The sequence below is a fragment of the Myiozetetes cayanensis genome, unplaced genomic scaffold, assembly GCF_022539395.1.
Source record: "Myiozetetes cayanensis isolate MyiCay16 unplaced genomic scaffold, myiCay2020 scf36, whole genome shotgun sequence".
Lineage (NCBI taxonomy): Eukaryota > Metazoa > Chordata > Aves > Passeriformes > Tyrannidae > Myiozetetes > Myiozetetes cayanensis.
In genome coordinates this window covers 563,269-590,088 of record NW_026087588.1, presented here as the reverse complement: position 1 = coordinate 590,088, position 26,820 = coordinate 563,269, and the positions used below count along the sequence as shown (strand labels likewise).

At 49.5% G+C, this 26,820-nt stretch overlaps 3 protein-coding genes across 10 annotated transcripts in view; 2 read left to right on the top strand and 1 right to left on the bottom strand.

Moving 5' to 3' along the window:
- The first annotated feature begins 865 nt into the window (after positions 1–865).
- Positions 866–12,786, top strand: LIPH (lipase H). The gene is made up of 10 exons (XM_050328079.1): positions 866–917; positions 5,002–5,369; positions 6,058–6,166; positions 6,248–6,349; positions 6,981–7,070; positions 8,180–8,347; positions 9,193–9,288; positions 10,203–10,314; positions 11,221–11,394; positions 12,714–12,786. The coding sequence occupies exons 1-10, from the start codon at positions 866–868 to the stop codon at positions 12,784–12,786; spliced, it is 1,344 nt and encodes a 447-aa protein (XP_050184036.1).
- A 374-nt stretch (positions 12,787–13,160) lies between these two features.
- On the top strand, positions 13,161–16,401 carry TMEM41A (transmembrane protein 41A). Its single transcript, XM_050328081.1, has 5 exons — positions 13,161–13,318; positions 13,390–13,543; positions 14,378–14,539; positions 15,004–15,142; positions 15,694–16,401. The coding sequence occupies exons 1-5, from the start codon at positions 13,221–13,223 to the stop codon at positions 15,912–15,914; spliced, it is 774 nt and encodes a 257-aa protein (XP_050184038.1). The 5' UTR covers positions 13,161–13,220; the 3' UTR covers positions 15,915–16,401.
- Positions 16,402–17,071: 670 nt separating this feature from the next.
- MAP3K13 (mitogen-activated protein kinase kinase kinase 13) overlaps positions 17,072–26,820 on the bottom strand; it is a 72,596-nt gene continuing 62,847 nt past the window's right edge. For 7 of the 8 annotated variants that reach the window (XM_050328063.1, XM_050328064.1, XM_050328067.1 and 4 more), the window contains 6 exons: positions 26,647–26,784; positions 24,904–25,621; positions 23,489–23,559; positions 21,384–21,681; positions 20,657–20,754; positions 17,072–20,568 (listed from right to left, as the gene is read on the bottom strand). In XM_050328063.1, coding sequence (XP_050184020.1) covers positions 20,532–20,568; positions 20,657–20,754; positions 21,384–21,681; positions 23,489–23,559; positions 24,904–25,621; positions 26,647–26,784 — 1,360 coding nt within the window. In that variant the 3' untranslated portion in view covers positions 17,072–20,531. Of the gene's footprint in view, positions 20,755–21,383; positions 21,682–23,488; positions 23,560–24,903; positions 25,622–26,646; positions 26,785–26,820 lie in introns of all 8 variants that reach the window. The other variant, XM_050328070.1, reaches the window with a different exon arrangement.

Below are 26,820 nucleotides of genomic sequence, written 5' to 3'. Positions count from 1 at the left end.
CACCCCTTTTCAAGCTCCCAACCACCCTTTCTTCCCAATTTTGCCACTATATCTATCTTCCAGCTTCAATTTCAGTCTTCCTTTCCTGCCCCTGGCAGTTGTCTTTGCTTAGCTATCTTCTTCCTCCCATCCATCAAGGAAAGAAAAAGCCTTTCTTACTTGAATTAGAGCTGAATTCATGATCCTCTAGCAGGTCTGCAAGAAAATGTGGTGGGAATGCCAGTTGTATGACTGTCATCCAAGGCAGCAGATGCTTGGGAGCCCAATGGTGAGCCAGACTGCCCCAAGTACCTTCCCTTTGTTGCGCATAGTGCTGTGCACCCGCCTCCTGCCCGAGGGGACAGGGCTTTGTGGGTTAGAAGGGACTCTACAGAGCAGGAGGAACGTGGAAGGTTAGGGATCATCATGAACTCTCCAAAGGCAGGGCCCTGGGAAACCAAGCACTGGCCCTGCCCAGATGCTTATCAGACTTGCAGTGACACCTACGATCCTCTTGACATTCTTTGCAAAAGACAGACAGACAATAATTTCCTTTGTTTCAACACAGTGTAGTCAAATTGCTGCTTACAGCGTGATACCAACCCATTTGTGTCTTTGATTAGTCATCTCCTAGGGTAAACTATGTTTAAATTAAGGAAACCTGTCAGAATAGAAAGTGCCCCACCTTTTTAAGAAGAAGCTTCAGTTGTATAACTAAAGACTGGTCTTCATTTCTGGGCTGGTAACTTCCTGCTTTCACCACACCTACTGGGACAGGCAGAAAAAAGAAGGGAGCAAACTGCTGTCAGAGCCAGCAGACACATGGCAAAGAAATTGTGGGATCCTTAAAGTCTCTTACCCATAGAAGCTCCATGTGGAAGTCCATATGCTGAGGCTGTGTGTTGTGTTCATCTACCTTTTGCATGGGGTGAAAACAGGTAAGAAATCAAGCGTTTGTTTTGAATGTTTTTGTCAAATATAACACACTGTGCTTTAGAGAAACGTGACTGTGTCTGCCCTCTGCGTTACAGTTACTGGGTAGGGTTTCTTATTGGCATTATTTATTTCAGCGAAGCAAATTATACTGGTTACATGGATGGAGTCAGTTCTAAGAGTTCCAAATGTAAAACCAGAAGTATTTTTTTATTATCTTTTCCTCCCTTTGCAAACATTTCTCTTATATAAGTACTATCCATCTACACTGAAAATGTCATTTGAAATCTTCAGAGAATAATGATTTCTTTTCAGGGGTGTCGTGTATGACCGAGGCAAAGGATGAATTACCATTTATGAACAGTAAGCTCCATTTGATATCCTCACAGCCCTACAAGAATCAACCTGTGTAACAATAAACAAATGTACTGCCTTGCGTTAGCATACACATGGGAACAAGTCAAGTTACAGCTCTCTGCTTTGTAGGGAAAACAAACAGGGTTAAAAAAACCAGTATTCTTATAAATACTAACTTGTATTTCATCGGGTCCTCTGGAGTAATCTCGGGGTCACATTTTGCTTAGTTTGTTTAATACACTGTAGGCAATGTAGTCACAAGAAGTGGGGAAAAAAGAATTGTGTGAAAAGGCAGGAGGAAACCAGGGAGCTATTGAGGACCAGTTTAAGATGTGGAGGGCACACTCCCTGTGGAGAAGTGATGGAAATCTTCACCAGTGCTCCTGAGATTCACGGCGCGGTTGTGAAGTCTGCTGAAAGGGGAGAGTTATTGACGATGGTTAAGAGCAGTCTGTTGAAACACACTGCACAGAGCCCAGGCAAGGTGGCAGAGTGCCAGAGAACCTGCAGGCAGACAGGGAAGCATCTCTGTGTCCCAAGGACCACAGCTGGGACAAGTGACCACTGACCCACTGATGTGAAAAATCTGTTGGAACTTCCCTTTGCAAGAGAACAGACTGGTGGAGGTAAAAAAACTCAGCTGCTATTCTGTTCATGCAGACAGCTCAGGACCACAGCCCCACAGGCAAGCCTGTCCATAGGATCAGCATCCAGGACAGACAGAACAAAAAGCCTCCAAACACCATCTCCAAGAAAGAAATGAGAGAGGCCAGGGGAGTGCAGGCCTTAATAGCACTGCCTGGGACTGTTCTTGGGACCACAATACTCCCACCCAGGAGTATGTAACTTCAAAACATACATGTTCAAAGTGAAAGAGAGTATGTTTAGATTACATATTAGGAAGAAATTGTTCCCTGGGAGGGTGGGGAGGCCCTGACACAGGTTGCCCAGAGAAGCTGTGGCTGCTCCATCCCTGCAAGTATCCAAGGCCAGATTGGACAGAGCTTGGAGCAACCTGGGAAGATCTCCTTGCCCATGGCAGGGGGTGGAACTGGATGGCCTTTAAGGTCCCTTCCAACCCAAAGCATTCTATGATTCAATCATGATATATATTTAGGTATGTAAGTTCAGAACCAGGTTATTTTGAAGGTGCCTCTCCTGCTGCAATAGCACCTTGGAGGCTGATCTCAAGCTCAAGACCAAAGGTGTCCAGCTCCCAGGCAGGGGACATGGATTTCACACATTTTTATGCCCCCTGCTAGAGGTCCTGGAACCTCAGAGCACCTTGCCCAGCAGACTAATGTTTTGCCCCTATTTTACATATCAGAAAACTGAGCAGGAGAATGTGAAGTGCCAGAGTCTGTCTAGCAAGCTAATGGCCAAGGCAGGGCCAGGGGTGAGCTAATAGCATGCTGGGTTAATTGCCACATTCATTCACCTTTCCTACAGGGAAAGTTAAGTTAGTTAAGTACAGTGCCAGGCTGTAACTTTCCACCTCACTTTTTCATTTGCAGACTTAATCTCAATAAGCCACTTACCCCAATCATCTTGGAGTTTGGCAAGCCATTTGGGTAGGAGTCACTGTGCTCATCAGAAGGAGGAGCAAAGCCAGGATAACTGGACATCCTGATGTGTCAGGATGAGGCTGAGATGGGCACCATACTGCCAGAAGAGAAGCTGGCAGTTTTCTTCCCCTATAATAATATTACATATTATAATCCTGATCTGATTTTAATAACCAAACCAGAACTAATCCGTGTCAGATATCAGCAAATGCTGACCAGCTTTTTGAAAGCTCCTCTGGACCAGAAGGTTTGGGCTATTCTAATGACAAACACAGTGCTCCTCTGGGCAAGTCTCAGCACAAGGCAGGAGATACAGAAACAAATTAAGCAATCAGTGCAATCTTGCACCCTATAGAAGTAATTCTTGCCTGGCATTTCTGCCTCTATTACTACAGCTTCAGTGGTGGTAAAGATGATTAAGAACACTATATAATACTGCTATACAATAACTAAAACAATGCCTAGTTATTAGTACAACCAAGATAGCTGTATTTTTTTATGCTGCAGTAGCACCTAGAGGACAGTCACTGAGTCTCACTGTGCAAGCTGATGTAGATCAGCAAAAATGTTACCTTTCCTCTGCCAGTTACTCTGAGATCTCCACAACAGCAGTGTCACAGGAGAACTCTTGCTGCTCTTTCACTGGAGCTTCTTGGCACTGCAAGAATGAGGTGAGAGCAGGCTAGCCAGGAGACAGCCACCAGGTGACCATGCCTCTTGGGAGCAGGGCCCAGAGCCACACTGCCCCTGGGAGCCCTGAGGGAAGCATTAGGGAGCCAGAACACCTCCTATTCAAAGGCTCCTGCTTGCAACCCACATTCACTGGGCCTGGCTGAGGGCTCATTTCCCACCACTCCTGTCTCACTGTTCATATGGTACCACAGGCTACATACAGGAAGGACTCCATGGATTTCAGATGTTAAAATTTATGGTAGTAATTTAAAATATTCAGTTGGACTTAACTGCAACATCCTTTTAGCCTATTAACTTTTATTTCTGGAGCTCCTGGGGCTTCTACAGAGTAATTAGCAGAACTATGGCAACTGAGAAGACTGGTTTATGTGCTGGGCACATAGAATTTATATCACTCTCATGCTCCCACTTTCCAAAGGAGGAGAAAAGGGAAAGTGGCTCATAGAAACTGTGAGAGTTTCATCATTCAGAAGTTAAAATGCACAGAGCATTAGAAATTTGCTAGAGCACAATTAGGTTACAGCTGCAGGTTTTCTAAACTCTTCTACCCACTGCACAGCCTTTTAAGCAACAAAGATCAGGAAGATTCCTCTAGGAATTGCAGCCTGAACAATTGCTGCAGCCCAGGGCAAATGTGTGAGAGAGACACTCTCCCCCACAAGGTTCTTCAGTAAGATTAAAAGGATTTGGGGGAAAGGACTGTGAGCCAGGAAGAGGCTACTAAACCTGGGAGGGCCTTCATAAGCAGCCTCTGTCTGGAGACAGTTATTCCGTTCCCTGTCAGTGCCCTGTTGGAGGTTGTACCAGGATCTAAAGGCTTAGCTGGTGCTCTGCTGGAAAAGCAGGGCACAAAGACAGGCTTTCCAAAGGCACAGACCATCTCACAGAGCAGCACTTACATCCAATTCAGTTACTCTCCAGCTGTATACACAGCACCATCCGTGACATCGCACGCAGCCCAAGGGTGCCCACTCTGCAGTCAGGAACAGCAGGCTGCATCTGCACACACAAATGAAGCACTGAGCTGCCCCTCACACAGTAAATCCTCTGCAGCTTGGCAGCTCCAGGCTGGAGGTACAAACCAGTCCCAAGGGCACCTGTTTATCCTCGAGCCTGTCCAGAGCACCTGGGTGCAAAACCAGCACAGCAACCATCCCAGGTGTCAGTCACTTCCTCACACTATCGGGATTTCTGGAGAGAGGCCACGCCATCTCCCAGCTGCCTGTGGAAGTAGGACTGTGTTGTTTCAGGGAATGCTGCTCCAAGAAGGTGCACTTGCTGTCTTTGTTCCAACATGGCAAGAAAACCTAAGTTCCAAGGTAAGTGCAGTCATGAACATGAGCAGAGGAGATGGGAGAGAAGCAGCCCCAGCTCAGACATCTCACAACACACGTCCCTGCCCCTGTGCGGGACTGGCAGGTGGAAGCAAATGCACTGGGGCTACACTCCATTTGCCACCCTGTGCTCTTCTCAGATCCCGGGGAGACATGTCCCGCATTCACAGCCCTCGGCTTCGGGAGCGCTTTGATAGGGACAGAGCTGAAGGTGAAGCTGCTGCTCTACACCCGGCAGAACCCAACCTGTGCCGAGGAGCTCCACTCAACAGCCTCCAAGTACCTCAATGTGACCAAGAAAACCACCTTCATTGTCCACGGGTACCGATTCACAGGCTCTGCCCCCGTCTGGATCCCCGACCTGGTGCATCTCCTGCTTTCTGCAGAGGACATGAACATCATCCTTGTGGACTGGAACCAGGGAGCAACAACCCTCATCTACAATTATGCTTCCAGAAAGTGCAAAAGAGTTGCTGAGGTTCTGAAGAAACTCATTGATGAAATGTTGGTAAGTTCGATGTTCACACTATGCTATATTCATTAAGACACACTATGTAAAGGGCACAAAGGAAGTATTTAAAACCAGCAAGATGTCTGGGAATAGAAACTCCTAAAAAGGAATACATTAATTTTTGCAGCTATCCTGCAGTGCCAAGTCATACCCTTGAACTTGGCATTTTGTTGCAATATTCGGTTTACACTCTAAGTCTCTCCATTTCTGGGTACAAAACTCTTCAGACATGTTTTCCCATACACAGAAACTTTACTTTCACTTTCTGTATGTCCAAAAGTCAAAATAAGGGGATCAGCTACAGTTCACAGTTCCCCTAAGCTGCTGCACAAGCAATGAAGACACTGGATCATTAGGATCATGGTGTCTGCTAATGTCTTGCAGGAATCACATGTGGGGCAACTGGAATTTTACTCCTGGGGCCCATGAATGGTTTCTGTCTCCAGTGCCCCAGGAAAATACAGCCACTGCCCAAACTGTTTTCATCACAACTCTCAGGTATGGGCCTCAAAAAGGGGCACTGGCTGCACTGTGGGACTATTAAGGGGTAATATTTACACAGAGTGGAACACACCAAGAGAAAATGTGGGAAAAGTAGGGAGATGCCTTTACATTCCTCCTGCTGATATTTTTTATGCCTTTCCTGTGCCTCAGATCTGTGACCATGAGTAATTTTAAATCTCAGATCGATGGAGCATCCCTTGACTCCGTGCACATGATAGGAGTGAGCCTGGGAGCACACATCTCCGGCTTTGTGGGACAGATGTTTGGTGGTGCACTTGGAAGAATCACAGGTGAGCCTTCCCCCATCAGTCCGTTGGCCTCAAGGCCAGCATGGCATGAGGCAGTGCCACCCACATAGCTTTGTGTTGCAGGCCTGGACCCAGCAGGGCCCTTGTACCGGGGAACCCCCCCCAGTGAGAGGCTGGACCCCACTGATGCACAGTTTGTCGATGTCATTCATTCCGACACCGACGGTATGTGACATTCCAGCTCCGCAAGTCCACAAGGAAACCCAGGGACTGATGGAGCACGGGAAAGCAGGGGTGTACTGGGCAGCAGTGTCAGGACCCTTGTTCCTTTGGCCCAGAACAGCAGACTCCATCACTGGTGCTGGGAAGGGCTCTGGGGTGCTATGCCTTGCACAGCAGATCAGTTATCCCCAACCCAGGGCTCTCTGCATGATGTTTCCAGTCTCCATCCCACCTTCTCTGAGCTAAACCTTCCACTAGGGTGAATCTGGACATTCCCTCAGCCCTCTCCTTTCCCAGATCCATCAGCCAGGCCAGCAGGGTGATGCCACCCCCCTGCTCTGGTCCCATGGGCACCCTACCCCTAGCACTTGGCTTTCCCACCTCATTGCTTCTCCCAGACCTTCCAAGAAGTCAAACTTAGCACCACAGCAACACCCACGTTTCACATCCCTTTTCCTCTCCTGCACACAGTGACACAAAGCCCTAAATTTTGCACTGTTGCATGCACAGGCTTATTTTAGGTATTTGGTACCATCGCTAAAATGAACCAGCTGGGTCACAACTGCTTGGCCTGCTACCTAAACAGATGGATGGCATTAATATTCCTGCCCTGCTATTTATTCCCTTTTGTCAGGACTAGGTTACAGAGAAGCACTAGGCCACATCGACTTCTACCCCAACGGCGGGACCGACCAGCCAGGCTGTCCACTGACAATATTTTCTGGTAATTAATCCTGCATTGAACTGCACAAACCCTGATGAAATGTTTCCACTCAGAAAAGGAGGAGAAAGCCAGAGAAACAACATCACTGCTTAGAAAGTACATGAAACCCATATTCTGGGAAAGCCACAGCAGCAACTTCTTCCCAGCACTGATGTGACAGAGGTTTAGCTCATGTGCACCGGGCAGGCGTGAGAGACAGGGTGACCTTTCTGTGCCCCTGCCACAGTACAAGTGGGATTAATTTTCTGTGCAAAAAGGCATCAGGTAGATTTGTGCCTTTGTTTTGTGACTGCATTCAGAAAACCCGTGGGATTATTTTGTTTTCGATTACTATGAACACACAAAAGCCCAAGGACTAGCAGTGGCAAGAACCTGTTCAGAAAATGGGTTCAAGATGAATGAGAAGCAGGCAGGTGGACCAAATCTTGCACCTTTCTTGGCAGTGACTAACAGTGCAGTCTGGAAGATAAAGGCCTTGTCCTGAACCAAAGAAAGCTTTTTTTCCTCTCAACCTGGCATCTGAACTGGTTTGATGAAAGCTGGGTGAAAAAGATACCTCACAGAAGAAAAGGCAGCTTTATGAACTCAACCCTTATCATACCTTAGAGAATCTACATAGGAAAACAGCCTGAACCAAAAATCTCTAGGATATGAGGCTTCACTGATTTTGCTGCTCATGCAACAACTCATTTTATTAGTTTGGGCTTTCTAAAGAGTTTTTTTACACCAAAATGGAAAGTCATGTGCTAAACTAAAAGCAATATCCAGCTGTCAGGCCTGAGCTCAGAGAGGAGAGGAAAACACCTGAGATGGAACTGGATTCATATATGGGTCCTCTGGAACTGCAGTAGCCATACAAAAAAAACCCCACCATTTTTAAAACCAAAAAGACAAGATGAAAAGCAAACCAGACAGGCAGAGCTGAGTGCAGTCAAAGGGGGAGGATGGTGCCCACTTACTGTTTTGCCATAGCCCAGTGCTCCCCAGTGCAATCCACTGGGTTCAGACTGGTCAGGGACTGTCCACAGGTGTGTCCTGTGGGCTTTAATCCTGTTTCCCTGAAGAGTGAGGACTGCTAACAAAATATTTCTTCTCTGTGTATGATTAAGGATTGCAGTATTTTAAATGTGACCACCAGAGGTCTGTTTTCCTGTTCCTGTCCTCCCTGACACGGAGCTGCAACATCACAGCGTATCCCTGCGACTCGTACAGGAGTTACAGGAATGGCAAATGTACCAGCTGTGAAACCTTCTGGCCTATGCCGTGCCCCATCCTAGGTAAGGATCCAGGGAATGTCAGTCCATCCTGAATACAGAGCTGCCTGTCATCACTGTAACTCACTGTGTGATGTTTTGCTAAGGGACCAACGCAACACAGTGCTTCGCAAAATCAACTAAGTTATTTCCACTGAGGTTTTTGAGGCCTCTCCTTGGCTTCAAAGAGGCCTGAGAAACCTCCCTGTTCTTTGTACCATCACATCATATTGTGATCTAGAACAGAAATTCACAGGTAAAGCATCCAGAACTAGAAAAGCCAAAATAAGACTTGGGATCTTTACACTACAGTCACAAAAACAATGAATTCAAGTCCTTTAGTTGTAGGGTTTGAGGGAGAGGGGCATGTTCTTGCTAAAACAGTATTTTCCAGTAAATTCCCAGCACCAGAAAGCTCTCTGTTCTCTAAAAGGAATGGCAGAGGGGTGAACAAAGGGGATTCTGGACCCACAGAGGCCTGTGGTCGCAGGCTGGCAGCCTGACCTGTCCCAGCCTGGGTGTGACAGCCCAGCTTCAGGCTGCCAGCTCTGGAAGGTTGATGCTAAAACACCTGACACTTCCAGAAAGGAACTGGCAAAGCCAAGGGGATGATTTTCATTCTGCACTGAATTAAATCCTCCTTGACCATGGATAGCAGCTGTGGAAGAAGATCAGTCTTGAAGTACGTGCTGAACAGTAACCAAGCATATTTAGTCCTAAATCTGCGGAGTACAGGAGCTTGTATCATGCTGAGACCTGGCAGCTGGCAAACAATACACTATTTCTTAAACACTTGCTTATTTTCAGCCATTTAGTTGCTCATCTACCTGTGCAGTAACTGTGTTTCATTTTCAAACTGTCACCTGCAGGTTATTATGCCCGTGAGTGGAAAAGCTATTTAACACAACAGAGCCATCCAGTGACAAGGATGTTTTTTGATACAGCAGACAAGGAACCATTTTGCAGTAAGTGACTGAGATTTCTGAGATGATTTGTCTTTGTGCATTGTCTCTTCAGCAGCAGCTGAACAGAGATGGTTTGGTCATAGCTAGCATTTTAGAAAAAATGACAGTGGCTGCTGGGCAGAACTGTGTCCAGCTGCAGTTTGCCATGACATTCCATACCTGCAAACCTGCCTGGTGCTGTGAAAGCCAACTTGCTCACAGTGCTAGGAAACTGGTTGAGAACTTGCAAGTTAAATATAAAAGTTCCCAAACCGTATTTCAAAGCAACACACCATTCTTTTGTGAAAGGAAGAGGTGTGTGGGAATGGTGAGAGACAAAGAGAGGCTGTGCAGGTGAAAAAGCTACCCCTGGAGAAAAGCAAGAGGCACAGGGAAATTGGGAGAATCAATGGAAAAAAGGGTGTCACCGAGGTTTCTCCTCATCCCTGTGATCGCCAACATAGCAAGGCATGGGCAGGGATTATGGCCTGAGCTCCAGAGCTGGTCAGCAAGTGAATTCAGACTTACAGATCAAAGAATAGATAATTGTGCTCCATGACAGGGATGACAAATGATAGATGGTGAGAACAGAAATGGAGGGGTTCAGAGGGGGACAGGAGAAAGAAAAGGAAAGGCAATCTGGAAGTAAAGGGGGAAGGCAGGGTGTTAATGGGGGTGTGCTGACAGTCATACAGAGAGGCCACCCTGCATGGATAACCCTTTCTGCAGAGCTTTCCTGACACCTCAGTGTTTCTGTTAAAAAATCTCTGCCAAGGGGGATAGAGAGCAGGGAGGACAAAGGGATTTTAGAGATAAATTTGAAGGGGTTGTGTCCATCCTCCACCTGCAGCTCCACTCCCAGACAGGCACACAGTGGCTTGACAGTAGAGTGAGCCTGCCAGATCTAACCACACTTGTTCTCTCTCTTCCCTCAGTTTATCACTACTTTGTGGATATTATCACGTGGAACAAAGACACCAGGAGAGGCACGCTCAGCATCATACTAGCTGATGAGACTGGGAAGAAGGCAGAATCCAAAGTTAATCCGTAAGTCTTACTGATCTGATAATGTGTAAATGTCATCATTTGGTACAACTGCAGCTGAGAGGAGGCCACACATCCTCCTCCATATCCCTACTGATACCTGCCAGTGCACATGCCTATGGAATTTCCAAAGCCTCCCCCAGCACACACCACCTGACAGCCCAGCACTGTGATTTAGGCCCTTCTCATTCATTTTAAGGACTGAAGTGGACAATTCCAGCCAGAGGCACAGCTGCCCCTCGGTAAAGCATCTCCCCCTCTATCCTTCCCCTTCCAAGGAGTGTTCTGTTCCAGCTCCCAGGGCCCAAGACAGCTGGGATGAGCCTGGGCCTGAATATCTCACATCCAAATCAACTTGTTCTGTTCAGAGAGGCAAATTAATGACTGTAACATGCATTTATGTAACATGCAAATTAACTGATTGATCTAAACACACTTCAGTCAAACAATCCTGCTCAACTAGTTTTCCCAAGTATCTCTTACTTCATATTCCCTCAGCTGGGATCTGCTTGCATTGGAGCAATCTGCATCACTCCTGCACCAAGAGCAGTGCAGATTTCATGCCTATTTCGAAGTGACTCAGTGTTCAGGTCTGGACAGCCCACCAGGTACAAACAGCACTTGGGTTCAGTCCACTCGAGATCAAAGCAGAATCACAGAGAGGATTCTGGTTTGGGACAAACAACATCAGATCTCTGTGTCCCCACTTCCACCCCAAATAACTGAGTGCCAAAGTGGCTGAGCAGGTTCACACCCGGGGGCCTGAATCCACACCCACCTTCTGTAAATCAGAAACTCATCATTGATTGTGCCCTCTTTCCCCAGCTCTGCTTCTAATGTTACACTGTAACATTAAATCCGGTGCTATCCCCTGGGGACTCTCTGACACTCTGTCTGCTTTACCTTCAGAGAAACTGCCACCTTCCAGCAGTACAACCAAATTACTTTGCTCACTGGATTCGACCAGGATCTTGAAAACGTACAGAAAATTTCCTTGACATTTTCCACAGGATCTGTCATTGGCCCAAAATTCAAACTCAGGATTCTCCAAATGAGGTTCCAGTCACTCACAAACCCAGAAAGGTGAGCAGAGCTCTACAAACAAACCATTTCTATTGTTGTAGACTGGACAGAAGTAAATGAATCTCCCAGATTCCTGGCCTGGCTGAGTTTGTGCAGAAGAATTAGATTTGATTTCACATTTAATAATTCTCATACACGTCTCTTGGAAATAGAATCCCACAGCTGAATACCTGCTTGAACACAGAGGCTGTCTTACTGTACTGAAAACATGTCACTGGTGATATGACTCTGACATGGTCTGACATCTTAACCTTTGGTCAGGAAAATGACCTTTGAGAAGCTGCCTGGGCCTGAACTCTGGGCTGAAGGGAAATGCAGCTCTCAGGGAAGCAAGGATGCCCAGCCCCAAACACACATTTTACATCCCAGTCAATTTCTACAAGCAGTCAAGCAGTGAGATTAATTTACTCCCAGAATTCCAGCAACTGGGAGCTGCTGGTCACTGTGCCCAAAGCCCTGACTGCTCCCCACCACACCATGAGGTAGGGTACCTCCCAGGTTGCTGCTGGTGATATTTCTGCAGCTGCTTCAGTCACCTCGTTAGCCTCTGTCTGCTCTGCAGTCCTACCCCTGAGCTTCCCTGACTCCTAGGGCACATTTGGAGGATGGAATCTCTGCCTGAGCTCAGCAAGCACAGAATCTTGTAGGCTGACTTTGTGTGCAAGAACACTACGTGGACATCAAGCTCCACCATGCTTTAAATTTGGGTTAAAATAAAGGCTGCATATCACAGAGTGAGGAGGGTAAAGCAAAAATATTCAGGACTTTTAACACATTAAGTAATCAGTCACTGCCCGGGAAGGGATGCCTTGCCCTCCCTCCTCCCCTCTTCAGGGCTAATGCTCATGTTTTCTCAGTGAAAGCTTAAGTATTTCCTCTGTTTCTCAGCTGGATGAGCTCCAGGCCAGATCAATGCCTGGTCCCAGCTCAGAGCAGCGGCAAAATTCCTCATGCTGGGAGCAGCAAAGCAGCAGGACCAGGCAGGTGAGCTGGAAGGACCACCTCCTTAGGTGGACGCAGAGGTGTGGACTGGTTTAACGGGAACCAGGGATCTGCAGGCAACGCCTGTTTGCTGGGGCTTTTTGCATTCTGTTTTTCTCACAAGCAAAAGATAACGTAGAACAGAAGACAAAAATGCTCAAGGTATCCCCGGCCTTGGTAAGGCTTACAGCCAACCTCACTCACTTTAGGTGGACTCAGAGCTAGTTCTCCTGAGAACACGAGTTAGTTTACATATGCCCCCAGCACACGGCGAGACTCACTGGAGGATGACAGGAAAAAAGCGCCTTTTTTCACTTTTGACCCGTGTTTTCACACAGACCCCAGTTGTGCCGATACGATCTCGTGCTGACAGAGAACACCCAGAGAACCTTCAAGCCCATCCCGTGCTGAAGCAGGAGCCGAGCTCCGAGGACGCCGTGTCTGGGCGGGGCAGGGACATTTCACAGCCGTGCGGGGACTCACCTGGCGGTCCCGGGGCGCCTCCCGGGCGGACCGGGCAGCGGGACCTGCTCTCCACGCAGGGCGTACAAAGGGGCTTTGGAAGCGACAATAAAACACAGCTGGGTTTAAAGCGCGTGTTTAAAGACTGTGCCCGCACTGAGCCGGCTCTGAGCTCAGCATGGTCCCTCCGAACCCCCACGTATCCCCACAGGGCAACCCCTCCCACCATCCCCGCCCTCAGCATATCCCCGCCCTCAGGGGTGTCCCCTCCCGCCATCCCCGCCCTCAGGGGTGTCCCCGCCCCGCGCCTGCGCGCCCCGCTCGGGGCTGTGAGGGCCGGCAGGGCTGAGCTGGAGCGGCGGTAGAGGCGGCTTCGACCCGGGATGTGGCGGCGCCCGGCCGGGCTCCTGCTCGTCTTCGCGGCCGCCACGGCCGCGCTGTGGCTGCTGTCGGTGCAGCTGAGCGCGGGGCAGACGCGCAGGTGGGTGCCGGGGGCCGGGGCTGCCCCTGTGTCCCTCTGTCCCCCGACTGCCCGTGTTTCTCCCCCCTCAGGGCGCTGCGGTTCCCGGCGGACCTGGAGGAGCTGCGGGATCTGGCCGAGGCGCTGCGGGACTACGAGCGGCAGCACCGGGGCGCGGCGCTGGCGCTGTTCTGCGGCGCTTACCTGTACAAGCAGAGCTTCGCCATCCCCGGCTCCAGCCTCCTGGTACGGGCACGGGGGGCAAAGGGCGAGGCCGGCGAGCCACGGCTCGGTCAGGAGGGGCCAGAGGGACCGGCCCGGCCCTGCAGCCGGGGAGGAATAACCCCCGGTACCAGCACAGGTTGGGGGCTGCCCTGCCGGAGAGCAGCTCTGCGGGGAAGGACCTGGGGAGTGTTGGTGGGTGACAAGCTGGCTGTGAGCCGGCAGCGTGCCCTGGGGGCCAGGAAGGGACAGTGGGATCCCGGGGGGAATCGGGAAGAGTGTAGCTGGCAGGTCGGGGAGCTCATCCTCGTCTTCTGCTCAGCCCTAGCGAGCCCTCCAGAGGGCACCTCTAGAGTGCTGTATCCTGTCTGGGCTCCTCAGGCCAAGAGAGACATGGAGCTACTGGAGAGGGTCTAGTGGAGGCCACAAAGATGATGAGGGGTCTGGACCATCTCTCTTTTGAGTGGAAACTGCAGGAGCTGGGCCTGTTTAGTCTGGAGAAGACTGAGAGGGGATCAGATATATAAATATCTCCAAGGTGGGTACCAAGAGGACAGTGCCAGGCTCTTTTCAGTGGTGCGCAGTGACAGGACAAGGAGCAATGGCCATAAAGTAAAGCACAAGAAGTTCCACCTTAACATGAAGCAGGAGGGTAGCAGAGCACTGAAACAGCTGCCCAGGGAGGGCACAGTCTCCCCCTCGGGAGACATTCCAAACCCACCTGGACACATTCCTGTGTAACCTGCTCCAGGTGACCCTGCCTTGGCAGAGGGGGTTGGACTGGATGATCTCCAGAGGTCCCTTCCAACTCTGACTATTCTGTGACACAGTTTCCCCTGGGCCCTGTTGTCCCCACAGAATGTCCTGGCTGGAGCTCTCTTCGGGCCGTGGACAGGGCTGGTGCTGTGCTCGGTCCTCACGTCAGTGGGAGCCACCCTGTGCTACCTGCTCTCTGCTGCCTTCGGCAAGCAGCTCATCGTCCACTACTTCCCTGAGAAAGTGGCTCTGCTGCAAGGGAAGGTAAGAACTGGTGCTTTTGCAGACACCCAGGCTGCTTTTGGGATGGCTTAGTAAAAACGAATGTGTGCAGGGGATGCATCAGGTCTGCTGAGGGCGCAGGCTGCTCTTTTGGGGCAAGCCTGTTTGCAGAGGGGCTGTGGGGAAAATCCCAGATCCCAAAGAAAATCGGAAGTAAGACAAAGGATTGATTGCGAAGTCCCTGTTCTCCAGAACTGCCTCTGCCCATCCTGTGCTGAGTTGTACAGCTGGAGGTGATTCTGTTATTGCCTTCCTGATCTCTCATTCAGGTGAGATCCTATTTCCATCACTTCCTTGGAAAGGGCTGGCTCACCCCTATGCTCCCAGACACACATAACACTGCTGCTTTTCATCAGCTCTGGACTGATGTGGCAGAAGTATTGTAGCCTTTCCAGTGTTACTGCTGTCTGAGGAGCAGAAATGACGTAGAATGTTTCTCTTGGCAGGTAGAAGAGAACAGGAGCTGCTTATTTTTCTTTTTGTTGTTCCTGAGGCTGTTCCCCATGACACCAAACTGGTTTCTGAACCTCTCGGCTCCCATTTTAAACATCCCCGTGTCCCAGTTCTTCTTGTCCGTCCTCATCGGTAAGGCCTGGGGACACAGTCCGACGGGACAGTGTGACACTGCTGCTCATCATCGCTGAGCCCAGGGAGGGCAGAGCAGCAGGACTCTGCCCCATTTAACCGTTTGCCTCTGTGCTGCCCTGAGGTCTCAGAGCATTTTGCAAATATGTGTGTTCCCAAATGCTGCAAATCTTCATTTACACCCTATTCATTCTGTTATAAGCACAGACCCTTGTGTCTGTATAACAGCCATAAACTAAACCACAGTGAGTTCCACCTCAACGTGAGAATGAACTTCTTTCTATGGAGGGCGGCAGAGCACTAGAATAGGGTGCTCAGGCAGGGTGTGGAGTCTCCCTCTCTGGAGACATTCCAAACCCACCTGGATGTCTTCCTGTGTCACATGCTTGAGGTGACCCTGCCTTGGAAGAGGGGGGGTTGGACTGGATGATCTCCAGAATTCCCTTCCAATCCCAACCATTCTGTGATTTTGTGTGTGGCCTTGGACATATTTGAGCTAATTTTCCTGGGGGGGGGATGCTAACAGCTTTTTTCTGCTCTGATTCTTTCAGGCCTTACACCCTATAATTTCATCTGTGTGCAGACAGGGGCCATTCTGTCCCAGATCACCTCTCTGGATGCCATTTTCTCCTGGGACACGCTTCTCAAACTGCTGGCAATGGCCATGGTAGCGCTGATACCAGGGACCCTCATCAAGAGATACAGCAAGAAGCACCTGAAGCTGGATGGGGACAAGAAGACTCAGACACTCAATGGCAAAAAGAGCTTGTGATGGTTCAGGTGCCCCAGTGCTGGGGTAAAAGCTGCAGGTCTCTGCAGGGGGTTATATTCTGCATGCTCTGTGCCACCAAGGACAGTGGCAGTTTTTAATTGTCCTCCTCATCTCAGAGGAGTTGTAAGATTCTTATTTTTAATGAATGTTTACCTGTGCATGTATCTGCACGGAGAGAGCGATACAGGGGCTTTGTGAACAGTTGGTTAATGTGCCTGTTTCGTTTAAATCATCCCCTGTGTGCCTGAGGGGGTGCCCAGCCCACTGCCATGGGGACAAAAGGAGTGCTGGCATTCTGTGAGGAAGGCAAACCAGAACCCCTTAATCCTGCCCAGCACGGGGGCCAAGCACTGCCCTGGAGGCAGGAGGCAGGCCCTGCTCCATCCAAGCCCAGACTGATTTAGTATTTTTTGCCTAAAACGACAGATGGTGCTGTTGGGTGCAGTAGCACAAGGCCCAAGGTGATAAAATAATGGTGTTTCAAGGTGCAGCTGTTGAAGACTATTCTTTGATTCCAGTGTTAAACCAGCACACCCTGCAACAAAATGCTCAGGATTTGGGCTGCCTGTGTGTACCAGTCATGTCAGAACACACAAGATTGCTTCCGCAGTCTGTCAGTGGCTGCTGCTCCCCATAAAGACTAAAGGGAAAAACAACAGGAATGGGTGTGCCTGGCTGACAGGGATTTGTCCTTGAGAAGCACTTTGAAACCTACATATTTGCTCCTGTATAACTAGAAGGTTTCCAAATAAACAAGTGGGTTCTTGTCCCCGTTGCTGGAGAACATAGAATCCAGGATGGTTTGGGGTGGAGGGGATCTTAAAGATTATCTCATTCCACCTCCTGCCATGGGCAGGGACACCTTCCACTAGCCCAGGTTGCTCCAAGCCCCGTCCAACCTGGCCTCAGACACTTCCAGGGGTGGGGCAGCTACAACTTCTCTGGGCAACCTGGGCCAGGCCCTCATCCCCCAGGGATTATACTCTGGTCTTGGGGTTTTGGTATTTGCACCTCCTTGTGCTGCTCTCCCTGAGTTTGCCCTCCTCTTGGAGGATAAAGTGACCTTCCTGCTGTGGAAGGGGACAGATGGGAGACCCCAGACATTATCCCAAAGTCCATAAGAACGCGTTCCCAGATCACCAGACCAGCCCGCAGCATTGAAGTACACTGGCTTTTTATTCCATGCATTGTTTGCTTTGATAGTCATTCTTGTTTCCATCACTGTACACTGGTCAATACAAAAAAAAAAAAAAAAAATCAAGTTTGTTTCAGGAATCCACAGAGCAAGGAGGGGATGAACACTACTGGACAGGGCCAAGATGAAATGGGTACTTAACACGACAGTGGGGAGGGTAACATTCAGCTCTGGGAGGAAATCTAGGCTAGTGTTCAGGAGCTGTCAGCAGCCATGAGAACTGGATCAGGGAACTTGGGGTGCCGGAAAGGGAACCCACGGGTTACTCCTGCCCTGCGAGCGCGGTGTTACTACAAGGAGGAAGCAGGTCCACTACACCTCCCAGACCCTGCTGGGAGGGAAAGTGTGAGGAGCTGCAGCACAGGCATCCATACAGCGCTGTGGAGGTCACATCTGTGCCATTCCAGGGAGGTTCCCTTAAGGAAATCCCACCTAACACCCTGCAGAACAGACAGTGTTCCCGGGAATGAGGGCGGTGCTGAGATGGCCCTGCCCGCGCACAGCTGAGCGCACGAGATGTGTGTGCAGGGGGAGGCTGGGGTGGCACCTCCACGGACTGGGGCGAGGGGGGCTGCCCTAGTGGCATTTCCAGAGGGATGCTGTGTTGGAGGCAGCAGGTAAGAGGAGTGACACTGGACCATAACAGTGCAATGACTCGGGCGTGTGAGGAAACTGGAGCTAAATGTGGCAGCCTGGAGGGTTCAGCTCTGCTTGTCCAGGCTGCAGAACAGGCCAGGATCAGCACACAGCCAGGACAGCAGGCCCAGAAGGGTCCCAAAATCCCACCCCCCAAAGCTTCTCTGTGAGCCCAGAGGAGCTTCATCCCATGGTGGAGCCTAAGCAGAGACCACAGGTAGCCAAAACCCTCTGGGATCTGCTTGTCTGGGACTGAATCGTCACAGGCTGGAGGCCCTGCAGAGACCGACAGGCCTGAGCCAGAGGCAGCTCTGCTTTGGGGCTCTGTTGTGTGGGGCTGCCCAAGGACACCAGGATCAGGGAGCCTGCCAGCTCTGAGCAGAGTGTCCTCAGGGGCACAGGCCTTCCATCCTCTGCTGGGGGACACCCGATGGCAGTTCTCAACCTCTCTTTACACCATAGTATGTTACCTGCACACAGTTCTCCCACTGCTAAATTCCCACCCCTCAGCCTCCAGCACCGCCTCTGCCACACCAAATCCCTCTCACACCAATCACCTCACAGCAAACATCTGGGAGGAGAAACGAGGGAGGGGAAGGGAGAGGAAACAAGAAAGGAGCCAGGAAAGAGCTTCACTCCCCAGGGCATTGTGCCTCCCCCCAGAACCAGCCTTGCTGCTGAGGGTAGGGTGAGCAGGTCGCTCCCTCTCCAGCAGAGTGTTTGGTCCTGCCAGGGTGATCCACCATATGGATCCACTGCTGGCCACCCTGATCTCGTACCCGCTGCCTGGAGCAAAGTCGTTTGGGATGCTCTTGCCAGGGGATCCTGTCACAGTTACTCATTTTGTGGTCAGTTCAAAAGCCACTCGCTCCCTGATCACCACTCCCACCAGTTCAGGGGCTGCCAACTACCAGCAACGTGAGCAAACTGCCCATAAGGAACCTCACACAGGGATGACTGCAGCCATCCATCCCTCTCTGTGCTCTCTCCTGGAGTAACAGCATCCCTGGAAATCACGAGAGGCAGCAACTCCTGACAGCCACTGAGCCCAGCTCTGCTCCCACCCCCCCCAGTGACCAGGGAGAAGGTAACATCACACAAACAGATTACAATTGTGCGAGCGGTGAAGCCAACCTTCTGATCTACAGAAATGATAATAAATAATAAAATAACATCATAACTTAAGTCTGTAGTCCAGCTACAAAAATTTAAAAATATGGGATAATTTAACTCATACAATACTGCTCTCTGTATAGGTAAGACATTTTCCTTCACTTTGCCATGAGGCTATAAATTACCACAGTTAAATTCAAACCAATATTTTAACATAAAATGTAAACAAACAAAGCAACAGAAGTACCTGTCCATGGTCCATTCCTGCCATTCACCTCAGGCTGGCCATGCCAGCACACTGGGAAGGGCAGAGGGAGAGCTCTTGCAGGGGGGACATTACCTAAGGAAGGGGGGGAAACGTGCTCTATCGTTTTGTTCTCTTTCAACATCGTTTTAGAAGAGTAGTGTTTGAAGGGAAGGCACTATGAGTTCTATCAGAAAACAAATTTTTCTCATCTGCCAATGCCTCGGCCTGTCACGTACCAGTACTATCCTCACTTTGACCTGCAGAGTTTCAGCTTGGAGGAGAAACAGAGGCCTCGGGGCACACCCGAGACACAGCTGTGCCACAGCCACTGTCAAATTCCCTGTGCAACCTGTTTTGCACAAAGCCTGATGTGAAGGGCAGGCAGCTGCTAATGCTTCCAAGAATGTACAGTGAATCAGGAGACAGAGCAGGACTGATGCTCTGAGCCAGGCCAGTGATTCCCAGTCTTCTCCCTCAACACACAGCTCTCTGCTGGTTATCAATGCTGCTGTAGGTGAGAGGCTGCTTCTCCCAGTCCAGTCCAGGCATCTCCAGTGTCCTCCCCAGAAGGGCTCAGGCTCTGAGAAATGTGCTTTCCATGCTTTGCAAGTCCTTGCTTTGCCAACACTGATTGGATTGATTTCTTTGACTGACTGAAACAGACAGGAGGTAAGAGGAGGAAGTAAACTGGGAAATGGCACACTGCATCTGAAAGAGGTCTCCCTGCTCAACTGGAGGTCAACACTGCCACAGTGAAGCAAGGACGGTGTTAAGAAGTGCTCTGATACCAATTCTCGAGAGGATGAGGTTAGAGTACATTTGCAGGATCTCACAACAAAATGCTGATTAAAAAAAGAAACTAAAAATCCTTAAAATAAAACCCGCTATTACATTCCTGGGGATGTATTGACTCAGAAGACCCTGGATGTTAGCACCTCAGTACCAGTTTGCTCCAGGAACTTGTCCACCTTCTGATTAAAAATGACTCAGCTGGTTATACTGAAAATGCTTTGTTCACAGGTCACCCTACAGTCAGGTTGTTTTCTGCTTTTCCTCTTTTGATAAGACTGAGTGGTTTAGTTTTCTTGATCTGTTCTCCAATCTTCAGGGCCACGAGGCCTGGTCCCCTGTGCAAGCAGCAAGAGAATCCCCTGCATCTGTACACAAAGCTGTCCAGGCAGGACTCCCAGGATGTTTCTCTGTAGTGTGCTTGCTTTCTGAACTTTTTTTTTTTTGCAACAAGTCTGTATGTCTATAAATACAATCCACTCTTTACAGTAAAAAGTGTTAAAATGTCAAAAAAATAAATATCCATGTTACAGTAACTAGATTATTCAATAAAATACATCCCTGCCATTCTTGATTGAAATGCTCAAAGAGAATTAATTTCATTTGGACATTTTCCAGAGATTCGGGTTATTGCAAATCACTCCTGGGGTGGGAAGGAGAAGCATCTTCTCTTCCTGTAAAGTGTGATGAAGGGGAATGAAGTGGAATCTCAGGGAAATCAAAATGCCAGTATCAGGAAGCTTTGGGGGAGATCTGTATTACCAAGTAGCAGAGCTGCAGGGCTTATTGGTCCTGACTGTGGCATCAGAACACTCCCCTTCAGAAGAGTCACAGTCTGATTCTCCAAACTGTGGTGGGTTCTGCAAAGCAAAAGGAAAGGGGGAGACTTGAGCTACATTCCTGTACTGCACAGTGTGTAAGAGCAGCCAGGCAAAGGAGGAGACTGGCACACAGGAGATGGCACAGAACACAACTGCCCTACCACAGGTCACTCATCTGCCCTCAACAACGGGACAGCAGAGGAACACCTGGGCAGAGCACTACCAAACAGAGTTGGGAGGAGATGGTGCAGCAGGCTCTGCCTCACCCCTCCCAAACACTTCAAACACACTAAAAGGAAGAAAATCATTCCAGCTTTGTCAGCAAGGCTGCCAATGGATATGTTTGAGGCAGTTTATACCCACTCCATTTCATTATCTATTTTTATCCCACTTAATGCAACTGCAAATCTCGTGGCCTCCCGAAATCACAGTCATCCTGACCAGTACATTATGTTCAGCCTTGTTTGTGTGATTTTCCCCCACCTACTCATCTGCCAAGTATGAGGCAGACTGGGTACTGAAGCAGTTGCTTTGCCATAGTACACCTACTACAGCATCTCCTAGGCAGCGTTCCAACTTTTTGGCCCTCGGATTCCTGTCCATAACATTTATTTAGTTTTTTTTCCACTTAGCAGCAGGAAGAGGGGATAATAAACTTTACAACTCACCTCACAGCTGTGTTCATCTGCACAAAGCTTGCCCAGAGACATCTGAGTCTTGACTCTCCGCACAGCGCACTCTTTGTCTGAAAGCCCATCCGACTGCATGGAGATTTCAATGGGGATCTCTGGAGTCTGGGACAACATGTCCTCCAACTTCTCAGCCAGCTCATCTTCCTGCTTGGTGCCCAGTTCATCCGGGCTGTTGGAGTGGTCGCTTGTGTTCCCCTCCTCTCCATCAGACACGGAGAAGTTCTCGGAGCTGAAGGTCGAGTAGGACTGGCAGCTACTGATGCAGCGATGGGGTCTGCAGAGGGGAGAGAGGTTCAGTGTCCAGCTTGGATCACACTGCCTCTGCCCTCCTGGCTGCTCTGTTCAGCTGCTCTGCTACACCAGGGCCTTGGCAGACCCCTCTCCTGTTGGGCTGCCTCTCATATCCTGGACTTACAGAATTCTACCTCTTCTGAATGATTTACTTCAAAACCTGCATCTTTAAATTCATCTGTTCTTATTTGGTCCTGTCTGGTACATGTCCATAATAGCTGATCTGCCCTGGAGCATATTTTACCTTTCCCAGTGCTCTTTCCTAAAGGAAGGCTGCACCATGGGGTTCAAGGTAACCCCATTTGGGAACATCTGCATTGCCTGGCAGCAATCCCAACAGCCAGGCAAGGATTTAGGTATGTGCACTCAAAAAACAGGCTCATAGCTACTTGACTGTGGAAAAGGCCTCATGCCAGGATTCAACAGCAATGGTACAACCCACCAGTTGAGTGAACATGCCAGGAGACCCACAGCTGGTCATCACATGGAACAGGCAATGTTTCTCCTTATCTCCCAAGTCAATAAATCAGAGGAAGCAACACTCACACAGGAACTGTGGGAGTCAGATAACTCATCCAGCCCAGACTTCTGCCTCCAGCCCCAGGCAGGAAGGAATAACCTGGGAAAAGTATGAGAACAGGGTGTGCAGGCAGAGCCTGCTTTCTCCTGGCATCTCTTCCTGGTTTATACCATTCAGCAAATCTGACTCCTAAGTAGAAGCTCAAACCTGGATGACAGTGCTCAGCCTCTGACGGATCTGTGCTCCAGAAATTCAACACTTGTGGCTCTTTATGGTTCAATTTCCACAGCACACCTTGACAATGAGCTCCACATCTGAAAATGTTCTGGATGGGAAAAGCACTTCCTTTTGTTCATTTTAAACCCCTGTTTGCTTCACTGGCTGTCCCTAACATGAACGTAAAGAATCATTCCTTGTCTATTTTCTCCACATAAATTACAATTTCACGCACCTCCAGTTTTGCCTCTCCTCCTGCTAGACAAACATTTCTCATGGATTTAATCTCTTCTTCTACAGAAACCATCCCTAACTACTCTTGTCACAGTACCTTTCCAAACTTTACCATGGTCTTTGAGCTGGGGAATGAAGGATTTAAACAGCAGGTGTGCTGTGGATGTGTACAACAGCAGACCAGCTTTTATTTTCTTCTTTTCTCCTCTAAAACAAACCTTTAACCTATTTGCCCACTGAATCACTCCTGCACTTCAAGCAGATGCTTTCACAAAGCCACAGCAGCTTTTCCTTGATGTCTGTTCTGAGCACAGGACTGTTGCTACCCAGGCTTAGGTAGTAACACTCCCTCAAGTCTTATTTTATAGAAAACACCATCAAATATGATCTGCTGTGTTGTCACCTAGCTCTTCAACCTTATCTGAATTCAACTGCAAAGGTGTTGGAGTCTCCCCCACTGCAGCAACCGTTAATAAACAACAGTCCACAAAAGGCCCCAATATCCACTAAATCTTATTCTGGTGAAATAGATGCAGCAGCTACTTTCTATAGGCTGAATAACACTATCTAGCATGACTAAGTTGTGCTGCAAAGAGCCTGCAGCAGGAAAGCTGTGCCAAAGAGAACACCTCGAGACAGGCTGGAGCAGGGAGTGGTCACGAGGGATCAGCTGAGTGTGGATGGGACGCACTGGACAGGTCCCATTCTGTTCTTTTGCCAGCACCTTCCCCAGGTGCCGTGCTGGTGTGCAGCTGCTAGGACAGTTCTCCTCCTGAGTTTTGTCCCACCAAAGAGAGATAAGAGTGAATTCATCTTTTACCTTTGTCTACGAGGAAACTCCACTTCACTGTCTACTTCACCCTCTTCCTCTTCTGATGAGTCGTCACCACTCTGGCAGAAAACAAGGACAAAAGTGGTGTCACATCGGTGGAGGCTCAAACATGGTTGACCCTTGGTCCTCCAGGAAAAAGTCACTGTGCCAACAGGCAGTAATAATCTAGACCAGAAGAAAACAGCCTGTGCACCAGGGAACACTGAGCCAGTCATCATCCTACCAGGAGGCTATTTCAGGCAGCCCTAATGCTGCCATTCCCAAATCTGGACTCTGAAATACACTGGAGAACTCCTGCAGGCACGGAGTACAACATAATGTTCCAGATTGTTACGGAGCAAATCAAGTAATTAGTATCATATGGAAACCCACACAAATTATTGAGCTGATCTGGCACTCTTGGCTTTACAACTTTGACCCTCTTCTCCATCACAGAGCAGGATGGGGGATGACACAGCCTTTGCTGGTGGGTTTCACTAACTCTGAGCATAGAGCCTTTTCTCCTCCTTTTCCCACCCAAATTCACCACTACACTCTTGTTTTTTAGAGCCTCCTCCTACCCTGTCCAACCTGTCAGCCCCTCATTCAGATTCAGCTTCTATCTCATCCTGTGGCCTTGTCATACGAGGTCCCCCTACCTTCATTCTGTGTCCAAACCACACTCTTGATCTGGTAGTCATCCTATTTTCCTTCACTTCTCCACCCAGACCTAATTTTCCTGCTCTCTGAACTCCACTCAGACTGGTTCTGCTTTTCCCACCACCTGGATGAAAGCAGGAGGAATAAAGAGCTGTTTCTGTTCAACTGTGCCATCATGTCTTTTTGACTCTTGCAAAACCCTCACAAAACACAGGAGAACTACAACTTTCAGTGGAGGGGGACAGTTTCTGGAAGCTGCAGCAAAAGGCACATCCCCAAGACCAATATTGAATTCCTGTTCTGAGGAGCAGTAGCCCCACAGATTCTCAAAGAAACTCTCATGTGATATTTAAAGAACACATTTACCCCTTCCCTTTGAGAAAGGCTTGAAAACATTTTGAGACTGTTCCAACAGGAAAAATTCAGCAGAACAAGTTTCAGCTCAAACAAAAATTGGTGGAACTGAAAGTAAAAGAACTAAGCCCTTCCAAAACCTCAAGTGAGAACCCTCATCATTAGCAGTATGCTCCAGTATGCCCTACAGCTCCATAAACTGACTTTAAAAGTATGTCCAGATCACAAAGCAAAGTTCAGCTGTGCATGATTTCTTTGAGATAAAGGTGTACACGCAACTACTACTGCTGTGTGTGTGTGAAACGTGGTCTTGCTGCTGTCCTAGACACCAGCCCATGCTGCCCACCTTCCCTTGGTGGAGAGGGGAAGAAAGTTTTGCTTTATTTCAAACCCCAGTACTTCGCCCTCACCTTCTGAAGGGACCTCACTTTGCAAGGCAGCACTGAGGACGCCATGTGCTGGGGAGTGCCCAGGGCGGACGCTGCCGTGCCCTGCTCCTCCAGCTTCTCCACGAACTGAGCGCTCTCGTAGAGGGAAGCAGAAGCCGGGGACTGGGGGCAGCTCCCTCCCGCCTCCGCAGGCACCACCTGCCCCTGCCCACTGTCCTCATCCCTGCACTGCAGACACGAGTCATAGGGGTCTGCAGAGCAGCACTCCCAGCGCTCAGCCTTGCCATCCTTGCCCTCGAGGCCGCGGCGGCAGTCGGCCTCCATGGCGGTGGAGATGAGGTCGGGGCTGGAGCCGGACACGCGGCGCTGGGCGTGGTTGCTGAGGGGGCTGCGCAGCGCGGCCGCAGGGCCGAAGTATCGCAGGTTGTTGGCGCAGTTGGCAATGTCCTGCCCGTGGGCGTGCAGCCGCGAGTGCTGGCCGTGGCCTGGCTGCGGCAGCCCGGGGTGAGGAGGGGGGTTGTGAGACGGAGGTGGGGGTGCGTCGTCCTGCGCTGGCTGGTTTTTCAAGATCCCTGCAAATTCCTGGTAGCTGCCTTTGCTGTTCCCCCGGCGGTGCCGGGGCTTGCTGCGGTACCGGCTTTTGCCGCTCAGCGTTGACATTTTGGGACTTCCTGAGACTGGGGAGCCGTTGGATGCTGCCTCTGTGCTGGGTATGCCCTCTGACTTCAGCAGGTCTGGCCTGGGAGACAGGGAGCAGAAGTTACACATCAAACCAAAGCAAAGAACTGATGTCAGCCCGGAGCCAGGATGAAGAGGCAGCTGCAGCCACAAGCACACTCTGCTTCTCAAAATCTACAGGCCGCCCTCCCCTTCAGCTGTTTGACTCCTTCATTTCCTTCCCTTTGATTCTCTCCACTCAATGTCCTTTCCATTCAGCCCATCCTCCTCTACCCTCCCTTCTTGCTGCTTTTTCCAATAGCTCTCACACGCTCTCCCTTTTCCTCTCTTATTTTGATGTTCTCTCCCAAAATAGCTCCCTCCCAGGACCTTGGGGTAGAGCTCTTGCTCCATGCATGTACAGTGCTCAGCCCCAATCTGCAGATAATGATCAGCCTGCTCATCTCAGAGCCACGTAGGGATATTAATTCAGAAGTGATTATTCAGTGTTAATCAGGACTAACTCCTGGAAATCCCCCCCCTAAAAAAAGAATAAACCAGACAACTCCTCTGGAAAAAATAATATCACTTTCTCAAAGTCATGCAGAAGAGAAATAGATGAAAGGACAGCATGAATTCCCAAATTTCAAATCCAGAATTAATTCCTCAACAATGAATCCGTACTCCCTGAGGAATGGCTGATTTCCACAATCCCTCAACCCTGCTTATTATAATTCCAGTCAAGGATGATCTAACTGCTCTCTGCTTGGACAGTTAAGCATTTGAGACAGCATGTGAGATATCTCCTGCCCAAGCACCATCATCTGCTCAAAAAATCACATGGACCAACAGTTCATTCATTCAACCAAAGCATCCTGTGACTCTGTGTTTCCAGAGAGCTGCCCAGGTGGAAGGGATGGCAGGATTCAGCCCTTTTACCTTCAGATAATTCAACAGTTGTGGTTGAAGGATCAGAGCAGGCCCAAGAGTGAACACCCCCTCGTCCCACCCTGCGTGTCCCCAGACTCAAAGGGAAGGAGGCTGCCTGCTCATCCCAGTGGGAATCTGCCACTGGCTCTGGCACAGGACTGGGTGGTTGTTTCTTACCGTTTAGTCTGGCTGCCTGGTTTATGGGAGACCCCTTTCCTCTTCATCAGCTTCTCCACTGTATTGGGGTGGATTATTGGTCTGACTGGGTGGCGCTTGTAAGTCCCAGGGTATTTCTTTTCCACTGCTTGTTCCCTCCTGAAACATTGGGGGAAAAAAAAAAAAAAAAAAAAA

Bases quoted from the DNA above. Each gene is read 5' to 3' on its own strand.
- LIPH (XM_050328079.1), top strand. From the start codon at position 866: ATGCTGAGGCTGTGTGTTGTGTTCATCTACCTTTTGCATGGGGTGAAA. The intron at 5,370-6,057 runs GTAAGTTCGATG...TTTAAATCTCAG, and splicing joins AACTCATTGATGAAATGTTG to ATCGATGGAGCATCCCTTGA. The intron at 8,348-9,192 runs GTAAGGATCCAG...TGTCACCTGCAG, and splicing joins TATGCCGTGCCCCATCCTAG to GTTATTATGCCCGTGAGTGG.
- TMEM41A (XM_050328081.1), top strand. From the start codon at position 13,221: ATGTGGCGGCGCCCGGCCGGGCTCCTGCTCGTCTTCGCGGCCGCCACG. The intron at 13,544-14,377 runs GTACGGGCACGG...TTGTCCCCACAG, and splicing joins TCCCCGGCTCCAGCCTCCTG to AATGTCCTGGCTGGAGCTCT. The intron at 15,143-15,693 runs GTAAGGCCTGGG...TGATTCTTTCAG, and splicing joins CTTCTTGTCCGTCCTCATCG to GCCTTACACCCTATAATTTC.